Source organism: Penicillium canariense (genome assembly GCF_028826845.1).
Source record: "Penicillium canariense strain IBT 26290 chromosome Unknown utg000001l_segment0_segment0, whole genome shotgun sequence".
NCBI classification, from domain to species: domain Eukaryota; kingdom Fungi; phylum Ascomycota; class Eurotiomycetes; order Eurotiales; family Aspergillaceae; genus Penicillium; species Penicillium canariense.
The window spans coordinates 483,611-493,994 of record NW_026622728.1 but is presented as its reverse complement, the minus strand read 5'-3'; the positions used below and the strand labels follow the sequence as shown (position 1 = coordinate 493,994).

At 52.3% G+C, this 10,384-nt stretch overlaps 4 protein-coding genes across 4 annotated transcripts; 2 read left to right on the top strand and 2 right to left on the bottom strand.

Annotated features, from left to right (window-relative positions):
• Positions 1-10: 10 nt before the first annotated feature.
• Positions 11-1,113, bottom strand: N7482_000159 (uncharacterized protein; the record flags this gene model as incomplete). Its single annotated transcript, XM_056682284.1, has 3 exons — positions 11-238; positions 301-478; positions 533-1,113. 3 exons carry the CDS (start codon positions 1,111-1,113, stop codon positions 11-13), a joined length of 987 nt encoding a protein of 328 aa, XP_056545890.1.
• A 1,918-nt stretch (positions 1,114-3,031) lies between these two features.
• On the top strand, positions 3,032-5,797 carry N7482_000158 (sodium:solute symporter family protein; the record flags this gene model as incomplete). The annotated part of the gene is made up of 12 exons (XM_056682283.1): positions 3,032-3,137; positions 3,189-3,252; positions 3,317-3,374; positions 3,431-3,617; positions 3,690-3,789; positions 3,841-3,924; positions 3,975-4,161; positions 4,215-4,265; positions 4,325-4,495; positions 4,547-4,865; positions 4,921-5,441; positions 5,540-5,797. 12 exons carry the CDS (start codon positions 3,032-3,034, stop codon positions 5,795-5,797), a joined length of 2,106 nt encoding a protein of 701 aa, XP_056545889.1.
• A 587-nt stretch (positions 5,798-6,384) lies between these two features.
• Positions 6,385-7,968, bottom strand: N7482_000157 (glycoside hydrolase family 18 protein; the record flags this gene model as incomplete). Its single annotated transcript, XM_056682282.1, has 6 exons — positions 6,385-6,492; positions 6,555-7,090; positions 7,150-7,219; positions 7,273-7,332; positions 7,386-7,760; positions 7,828-7,968. The coding sequence occupies 6 exons, from the start codon at positions 7,966-7,968 to the stop codon at positions 6,385-6,387; spliced, it is 1,290 nt and encodes a 429-aa protein (XP_056545888.1).
• Positions 7,969-9,172: 1,204 nt separating this feature from the next.
• On the top strand, positions 9,173-9,695 carry N7482_000156 (uncharacterized protein; the record flags this gene model as incomplete). Its single annotated transcript, XM_056682281.1, has 2 exons — positions 9,173-9,277; positions 9,567-9,695. The coding sequence occupies 2 exons, from the start codon at positions 9,173-9,175 to the stop codon at positions 9,693-9,695; spliced, it is 234 nt and encodes a 77-aa protein (XP_056545887.1).
• Positions 9,696-10,384: the final 689 nt, after the last annotated feature.

Below are 10,384 nucleotides of genomic sequence, written 5' to 3'. Positions count from 1 at the left end.
ATTTCGTGATTCAGTTCTCCGGGACTGGATGGTCAGCAGAAGCGACTCCTGCTTTCCAGCGGTACCTCGACGCTGGGTGGTCATCTCGCGGGCCCGATTGGCCAGCTTGCGAATACAGGTTTTCGCGATATGTTCCCTTCGGTACCGCGTAGTCGTCCCAGAAGAGACCCCGTCGGCGCAACTCAGGGATAAGCAGTTCGATGATGTCCAGGAAAGACCCCGGCTTGATGGCATAGGCCTGATTCGACACTCTGTCAGAAGTGCCTTGGCCTGGAATTCTGGACGGGATGACGATCTTACCAGGTTGAACCCATCTACATCAGCCTCTTGCACCCAGCGTTCCATGTTGTCAGCAACCTGTGCAGCCGTCCCCACGGGAGTCGCACCAAGGCCACCGACAGTGATATGCTGACCGACCGTTGCCTTGGTCCACTTGGCGACTTCGGGGGTTGCCTTTGACCAGCCTTCCACGGCGGACCTATTCACGACATTAATCGACGGTGATCCAGCCCTGATTCGGTGATTACCTCACCTGATGGCATTGCTCTCAACATGTCGCAGCTCTTCGTCATCGCCATACTTGTTCAGATCAATCCCGGTCCAGCCTCCAAAGAGCGCGAGAGCACCATCAATGGAGCCCAGGCTACGGTAGTACTTGAATTTCTCCACGGCTTCCTCCTCCGTGTGCCCTAGCACCGGGCAGAGCAGGGCCAGGAACTTGATGCTCCGCGGATCACGGCCAAACTCCGTCTTTGCGAGCTGTCGAATCTCGGCCACATTCTTGGCGACTACGGACGGACTATGACCTGCCACGAAGATGGCTTCCGCATGTTGAGCCGCGAATGTTTTTCCAGCCTTGGAAGTACCAGCTTGCAGGATGACCGGAGTGCGCTGTGGGCTGGGTTGGCAGAGATGAGGACCGGGCACGTTGAAATATTTTCCGACGTGGTTGATCTGTCGCACGCGTGTTGGATCTGTGTAGATACCGCGCTCGCGATCGAGGACCACGGCATCTTGGCGCCAGGAAGATTCCCAGAGCTTATATGTGACTTTGACGTACTCTTCTGCCAGGGCATACCGGTCATCGTGCTGCATCATCGTCAATTCACGCATGCGTATGATTGGGGGAAGGGGCCCATGTACATGTGGCTGCTCAGCTTGACCCATGTTTCGTGCCGCAGAGTCCAGATAGCCTGTCACAACCTACACAATGCGTAGTCAATTGTCTTGTCCAGCAATTCTGTTTTGCGTGCTGTGGGATTGAACTCTTACATTCCAACCAACGCTGGTAGTTGAGTGCTCAGCAATCTTTCACGAAATAAATAGGATGATACACATACCGGCCTTTTGTGAGGTGATCCACCGTAGACAGTCTCCTTGCCAGATGATACGGCTGCTCGTATGTGGTCGTAACGGTCACTCCAAAGCCGATATTCTTTGTCGCTGCAGCCATGGCGGGGACAACAGCCAGGGGCTCATTTACTGGCCATTGTGCACCGGAGATGACTGCAGGGTCGAGATTCTGGGGTCCCTTGTACACATCGTAGCCGCCTTCACGCGGCTTTGCATAAGCATCCGACATACATCGCCCTTTTGTCCACGCGACCACGAGTCGGCTTACCTAGAACATCTGCAATAAAGATGCCATGGAACTTGGCTGACTCTAGAAGCTGTGCTAGCTCCACCCAGTGGTCTATATCGTTGAAACGGTGCGACTCGTCTTCAGGGTGGCGCCAGAGGCCCGGCGACTGGTGTCCGCTACCTGCATTCCAGTTAGGTACGCAGGGCTATCAGGGGATACGACGCGAGCAGAGACGCACACATCTCCACGAAGGCATTAAGAATCAGTGACTTGCGGGGTTTGTCAGCCCGCGCAACATTATTGTTCTCGGTCATTTTGGACAAATGCTGATGTATTTCAATGGTGGTGTCAGACGCTCTATAGACCGAGCAGCGTAACCGGTTAGATGACCTTGTAAAGACTTTCACTAGCAAAGTCCAGCGTAACTGGAGGGGTAGCTCACAATTTGTACCGCGATGATCGAGCACATCATTCATCCCCGCGTGCATCACACCCTCCGCTTCATTCTCAGAGCCGGCTTGCGCACATAGCATCAAAGTGGGCCAGGATGGCGCGATGCGGGAGATCCTGAGGGGCCCCAAATGTACCTGCGCCCGACCTGACTGGTTCAGAGGTAATTAGAATTGGCTCAGTCGACGACTTAACTGGCTGATTTTTTGCTTCTGATCTCTTTTTGATCTCTCGGGCGAGAGGGATACTGACGAAAGACTGTGTCAATGCGATGCCGCAAAACCTTGGGATGCATCGAAGGGCCCGGGATCATTCGTTAGCAGCCCTGAATTCCCTCAATCTCATTGGAGAACCCCAAGGAACCAATCGGTCTTTGGGAATGGTCCACAGCGTGAACTCAGGGATTATATCATGTGCGCTATTGGTGATCACTATTTGCGCGAGCTTACCCGACTTTTCAAGTCCCAGGGGAAGCTACTCATCCATTCTTCGTAGATACCACAGTAGCGCACGTGTAAATCCAAATCGAGAGAGAATTGGAGTTGAACTAGAGAGTTAATTCGGCTGCGGATATCCCCAAAGTCGAAACATTGTCCTGTGGTGGCACGGCACATCATTTCTTCGGCTGCATGGAGGTCGACCCTTCCAAAGTTAAATCCAGCCCTTTATCACTCGCCTTCTATCCCCCAAAGCACCTCATCGCATATATCAAATCATTGCGGGTCACATCGTGCTCATTCGCTGTGACGACGCCGACGCCGTGGCTTGCACCCCGGAGATCAGGAGCGCCCCCGTACCGGGAGACGGGTTGCATAGTGCTGAAGACAGATGGCATACAAATATGCATAAGTCCTGGCCTTCCCATAGTCTCAGTAATATATACTGAGCTGGTCGTTTTGTCCTTGTCTCTGCGGTGCAGTATCTGCCAACTTGTACACACAAGACACTGCCTCGGGCCTTCCTCTCCCTTTCCTTCATCAGCCCCGTGGATCTACCACTATGTCCACGTTGTACGTTCGCGATGGCATCTCTACGGTGCAACCACCGCTTCCACAGGCGGTGGGATATATTGTCGTTGTCTTAATTGGTATTATGATCGCTTTGGGTATGGTAATTAAGATTGCTTCTACTTCAATCAAAACTAATGAAATGATAGTCATGATGCTTGTCACGAAGATCTTGAAGAAGACTACGGGCGAAGATAATAAGAAAACTGAAATGTACCGCCAGCGCTACTCTTCCACGGATCTTTATTCATGAACATGACCTGATTCGATATTCCAGGTTTATGACAGCGAATCGCACCGTGCGAACTGGTCTTACTGCATCGGCCGTGATCTCTGTCGGTTGACCTTCACTTTGCGGACACTCTAAACCTTGCTGACACGCAATCGATAGTCTTGGTTATGGTCGACTGCACTACTGGGTTCCTCTTTCGTCGGGTATGACTACGGCGTCGCCGGGCCGTTCTGGTTTGCTGCCGGGTGTAGTCCTATGATCGTTTTCTTTGCCCTCCTGGGGATTTCATGCAAGCGAAAGATTCCAGAAGCACATACCTCCCTGGAGGTGGTGCGGATTCGCTACGGTATGTTTCCATATTTCCATATACCCGGAGTATCTCTGACTTCGCTAATAATATTCTTCTAACGGGTCCAAGGCCGGACGGCTCATATCGTGTTCATGATCTTATGCCTGATCAATAATATCTTCGCTTGTGCGAACATGCTTCTTGGCGCAGCTGCTGTCATTTCTGCCGTGTATGTGAGCATCCCGAGTCCTAAATACGTACCACACACTAATCAATGTAGATCCGGTATGCATATCATTGCGGCAACTTTCTTGCTTCCGGTCGGTGTGACGGTGTACACTTTTGTCGGAGGGATCAAGGCAACGTGGGTTCCATTGACTCAGTCATGTGGCCAGGCCTCCTAACATCTAGCAGGTTCCTGACGGACTACTTCCACACGGCGGTCATCCTTATCATCGCATGCTACTTTTCTGTCAAAGCGTTTTCTTCCGACCAAGTTGGCTCCGTGGGTAATCTCTTCGAGCTTCTCAAAGCTGCTGCCGAGCGTCACCCTGTCTCCGGAAACCAAAACGGGACATACTTGACCATGACATCAAAGAGCGTAAGGATGCGTCCCATTTCTGGCGCATGACTCCCATTTACTGACGCGTATAGGCAATACTATTCGGCATCTTGCATACTTGTGGCAACTTTGGCCTGGTCGTTGTAAGTGATGCCCCTCATATCTTTATAACAATGATACGTATTACTGACCACGCGTCTAGATGGATACTAGCTATTTCATCAAGGCCTTCTCCGCATCTCCCGCGGCGGTTGTCCCCGGCTACACCATCGGTGGAATTGCCTACTTTGCTATTCCTTGGGCTCTGGGGACGGTGATGAGCTCTGTTGCCCTCGGTCTAGAAAACCAGCCCAATTTTCCGACATATCCTCGAGTAAGCGCGTCAATAGCTCGCTTGGAGGCCTTTACTAACATAAACATATAGCGAATGACGACATCCGAGGTCAGCGGTGGCTTAGTCCTTCCATATGCAGCGATCACCATTGCAGGTAAAGGTGGTGCAGCTGCTGTCCTCCTTATGACTTTCATGGCTGTGACCTCTACCCTTTCGGCGCAAGTCATTGCGGTCAGTTCAATTCTCAGCTTTGATGTGTACCGCGAGTATTTCAACAAATTTGCGACCGACCGCGATTTAATTCGGTCTAGTCACTTCGGCGTCATCTTCTTTGCTGCTTTCTCCGCCGGATTTAGCACCATGCTGCACTATGTTGGCATTGACCTTGGTTGGACTTTGTATATGCTAGGTCAGCTACTTACTCGACCCGTTCCACTAAAGCCCCGAACTAAAAGCTTCTGCAGGAGTGGTTACCTGCCCTGGGATCTTTCCAATGGTATTCACTGTCCTCTGGCGTCGTCAGAGCAAGGCTGCAGCCATTCTGTCCCCAATTCTGGGCCTAACAACCGGCCTCGCCGTCTGGCTCGGAACAGCTGCCCACTTCGGAGGCGAGGTCTCCGTCGCAAGTACGGGTGAAGTACTCCCTTGCATGTACGGCACAGTGGCATCTTGCTTCTCGCCAATTCTTTATTCAGTTTTGATCACGCTTCTCCGGCCGCAGAACTATGACTGGGCCGATTTCCGGAAAGAAAAGCTCGCGCTTGAGAAGTTGGATAGTGACTTGACCACATCCCATGTCCACTATTCGCCCGGTCGCAGTGAAAAAAATAGCACCGAGGATGGAGGCCATATTGCTGCCATACAATCGAAAGAGCTGAAGCGATGGGGTCGCATCGCGGCTGTCTGGTCTACCGCAACGTTCTTGGGTCACTGGGTGATTTGGCCCTTGCCGATGTATGGATCTCGCTATGTTTTTGAGAAGAAGGTACGTCTGCTTCATTCCATTGCCGCTCCTGCTCTTTTAATGAGCTCTCTTGGCATGCCACTTCGGAATTGATCAAATTCTCATCTGGTTCTGAACAGTTCTTTATTGCTTGGGTTGTGGTTGCTATCATTTGGCTTTGGGGCACGATGCTCGTTGCGATTTTCTACCCTCTCCTCGATGGTGGAATCCAACAGGTCCAGCAGGTCTATAAAGGCATGACAGGAAAAGCAGAAATTGTGACTGGTAGTGTCGATACTAAACAGAACGTTGACACAAGCATATCCCCGTCTTCGCCATCTGCAGGATCGATCAGTGAAAGTCCTCAGGGTCAGGGGTCCAAGAGCGAAACTATATAACTGAATTCAAGAGACGGGACTTACATTAGGAACAACAAGTCAGAAAGAAATAGCTTCTGGTGATTCCTTTTGTAGGGGCTCGGGCTCCCTTTCTTGCGACTGGGGTTTATGGGGGTTGTTCTGACTTTGAGTACTGGACTAATGCCTATGTTGCCATGTAGAGAGTTTCTAGCTTACCAATTTGCCATGTTGCCATGTCACCCTCTGAGAGCCTCGCTGCTAATTATGAGGCCCAAACAAAATCAGGACAATTGCCGATCGTAACCAGTCTCTCTAGTATTTTGGTTCGAGAGGTGCTCGGTTGGCCAGAGACCCACAATTTACGTAAGAGGCTCAACCCTACGTGAAGGTTATAGAGAGGAGATACGTTTGCTTTCCGGACTCCATACGTCTGGAATTTAGAAAAAAAAAAAAAAAAAAGGAAGATCAACCCCAATCACTGTCAGATATTGAATAAACGTGGACCAAGCGAAAGATATCCCCCATAGCAAACTATCTCTTCCATAACGTCTTACAGAAAAAGCCAACGAAAGGAGATGCTCATCAGTTGGTTATTCGCCGCGATATCCTCAGTCCTTTGAATCTGGCTATGTGGCTGGAAACCCAGCCTTCAGGTTATCATACGCGGACGCGGGGTAGCTCAGTTCGTTCTGGCTTTGGTCCAGAGCACCGGTGCCGCCAAACGCGGTGACAACCTAGCAGGATCGGACGGTCAGTCAATGCATGTTTCGAATGAGGGATTCCTTAGGAGACAAACCGTAGTGATCAAGCTATCCGAGCCATTCTTGTCGCTGCTACTCTCCCACCACATGCCACCACCGAGACCCTTGGACTGAATGTACTGCGCCTTCAGCTGCGCAACCTGGGGTGTGTCATAGCTAACCATCATCCGCTGCGAGGAATCATAGCTGTAGCTTGCAACAGGCTGGCTCAGGTAGTTCACAGATGCGCCAGTCATGGGTAGTGCCTTGTAGTCCCACACGCCGTTCTCCCAGCTGCCGCCGCCAACCCCATTGTAGCTCGTGCCAGGTCCATCCGTGTTCATGAACGAGCGACCATAGAGCGGCATACCCAGGACAATCTTGTTTGCTGGTACGCCGTTAGAAGTATAGTAGCTGATGGCCTGGTCTGTGTTGAAGGGTGTGCTAGCCGGGTTGCTGGTTGACGCGTAGATATTAGCATCGTGGCCAGCGATGGTGTCCCAGCTTCCTGAATAATCATATGCCATGAGATTCCAGAAGTCCAAGTACTGGTCCATTTGTGATAGATGGAGCGCCTGATAGTTTGATGGGCCTAGGTCCTTCATTAATATAGAGCCCAGCATAGTAATGGTTCCGAGGAATAGAACGTACCCGCAGGACAGGCAACAGTGATCAAGAAATGGTAATTATTCGCATTAGCTGCACTGTACGAGTCCAGCGACTAAACCATGATCAGTCTCCAATACATTGATATTTCACACCGGATAACCTTACCGAGCGTAATTGTTGGAGCGTAGAAACAAAGTTGTCAGCCTGAGCACTGTTGGTAGGGTACTAGTTCCGTCAGTGAGATGGATTGTTTAAGAAGGAGGCAGTGCAAAAGGTACCTCCCAATCAATATCAACACCATCGAAACCTAGGTTTTTCACCAGGGTTGTTGCAGATGAAGCGAAGGTCGCTTGGCCAGCGGCAGTGCTCAGAGGGCTGGCAAAGTTGCTGGAGTAAGTCCACCCACCAATCGACAGAAGAACCTTCAGTTTTCGGTTCCTTTGTTTGAGTAAGAAAAGCTGCTTGATGCATCCGTAAACGTTGGTTCCAGTGTCGCTCCAGGAATCTCCCGTATAATGTTTCTCAATGTCGGCATAGGAATCTGACAAGTACACCTCTCCGGTGTCCGGGTGCACATTGGCAAATGCGTACAATACATGTGTTAGTCTCTCGGCCGGGAGGTCTTGAGGGTTAAAATTGCGTCCATAGATCGCCTAGGATAAGATGTTTAGCCCCAGTCGCGGCTCATGCTAGATGATCCAGTTACGTCATGGCACTCACCCAGTTGACAAAATAGGCAACGGAGCGATATCCAGTTGCATCGCGAGCATCCAGCTCGGCCGTGTGCTTATCATAGGAGGGAATGACGGCCGCAGTAGCGAGCCATCCCAGGCTGAGGAGGAAAGGAAGGACAGATCGCATAGTGAAGGGAAGTTCGAGGTGTATCTTAAGAGGAGGTCTCGTCGAGCCAGCGACACTGAATTGGGAGAATATCGAACGTAACGTCTGAGAGGCCAACGTCACTATTTGTATTCGCACAGAACTCTAACACACTTCTTCTCCTAACCATCTCCCAGCCGGACCACAGGAATTCCTCAACCGATCGCCTCATGGTCCGCCAGACCGAACGGCACGGTGCCCGCAGAGTGACTGCACGCAGGAAACCCCGTAATCTCATCTCCGCTTTTTACTCGCCCCGACTGCCATGCCGTTTGATCAAAATGGACAATAAAGGGAAGATCGGAGGTTTCGGTGCTCGCACATGGCCAACGTGGTCACCATAGCAGTTCCAGCAGCCAACGGAGAGAACGCCACATTCCTGGGGGTGTCCCAGGAGCGCGAGGAGCCCATTCGGAGGCATCCGATAACCAAGCCAAGCCGATTCTGGCAACCATCGCTGCATTCAAATATGTAACAGGAGAGCATGGAACAACGTGCTCATCCGGAACCCCTGCGGCCTCGTTGTCGGATCCTGTACCGCTCCCGACAATCGGCATAGTTGATGTCGGCATCCAATCAGGGGGGCGCCAAGTCACCGGAAGGGGTAACATTGTCATTTGCAGCAACTGCCCCGATTGCCCCTGATGCTTCGGGGTGTATCTTGGGGTCCTAGTTGACCTCGGGGCCCCGAGCATGGTTGAAGATGTTGCATCCTCCGTACACATCCCACTATCGCGCTATCCCGCTAGGCCCGGCGTAGGGTGGTCTTGCAGTGAAGGATGTAACTCGGATCACAGTATCATCCACCTCCTGATGGAAGGCTTGATAGCCCTGATGGACGCGGACAAGCCGTCTAGGGCCGCCGACCAGGGTTCGCGACGGGCGAATCAGATCAGGCAGGGTCCTCCTCCTCGGCGCCCGCAAGCTGCAGGAACGCATCACCCGCACGATAAGCCAATGTAACACTCATACCATGCGACCGGGGCATGTGCCATACCACCCAAGACGGAGCGGCCTAACATCTGGCTGTTCAGAAGACGACGAGAGGGAGGTGGTGAGCGCATGCGCGATTATTCGCGTCATTCTGCAGAAGTAGATTTGTCGGGGCATGAAGAAGGGGGCTGACAGGGTGTCCCGACTCGGAGCCCGGCAGAGAGCCTCATCGCTCTTTTTTCGTAACAGGGCCATGGTAGCCAGTGTATGGTTGCGGAATAAATGTCTCAGATCTGATCTCAGACAGCTGCACGCCAAAGCTGCGGAGAACAAGGTGAAACCACGGCTGCTTGGCGTGGTGTGAACAGGAACCGAGCCCGTCGGATTGTTGCACGGCTGCGCTTGGTCCCCGCATTACGGAAGCTGATAGCGGCCACCCGAAGAAAGTGTATAATATGCATATTCTAGACCGCCCTAGGGACCGCTCTGTAACGCAGGAATCGTATTTTATACTATCTTTCCCATACAAAAATAGATTCTCCATTTTCTACTGACCCCCCCATCTTGACGCCATTTCTTGCCGCTATCCCAGGTGGTAAGATGAAGCTATTCATACTATACAATCTGCTAACTTTCGATATCCCTAGGCGTTGAATACCCTCGCTGTCGCCCTCGCTGTCGCCCTCGCTGTCGCCCTCGCTATTTCCGTCGCTGTCGCCGTCGCTGAATATCCTCGCTGTGGCCGTCGCTGTTTCCGTCGCTGTTTCCGTCGCTGAATATCCTCGCTGAATATCCTCGCTGAATATCCTCGCTGTGACCGTCGCTGTGGCCGTCGCTGAATACCCTCGCTGAATATCCTCGCTGTGGCCGTCGCTGTGGCCGTCGCTGAATACCCTCGCTGAATATCCTCGCTGTGGCCGTCGCTGAATATCCTCGCTGAATATCCTCGCTGTGACCGTCGCTGTGGCCGTCGCTGAATATCCTCGCTGAATATCCTCGCTGTGACCGTCGCTGTGGCCGTCGCTGAATACCCTCGCTGAATATCCTCGCTGTGGCCGTCGCTGAATACCCTCGCTGAATATCCTCGCTGTGGCCGTCGCTGAATATCCTCGCTGAATATCCTCGCTGTGACCGTCGCTGTGGCCGTCGCTGAATACCCTCGCTGAATATCCTCGCTGTGGCCGTCGCTGAATATCCTCGCTGAATATCCTCGCTGTGACCGTCGCTGTGGCCGTCGCTGAATACCCTCGCTGAATATCCTCGCTGTGGCCGTCGCTATTTCCGTCGCTGTGGCCGTCGCTGAATACCCTCGCTGTGGCCGTCGCTGAATACCCTCGCTGTGGCCGTCGCTGAATACCCTCGCTGTGGCCCTCGCTGTCGGCCTCGCTGTTGCCCTCGTTGTGTATTGCTCTCTACTATGACACCTCGTATCCCTCTTGACCCGTATAGGCAGGAGATCGAGGAT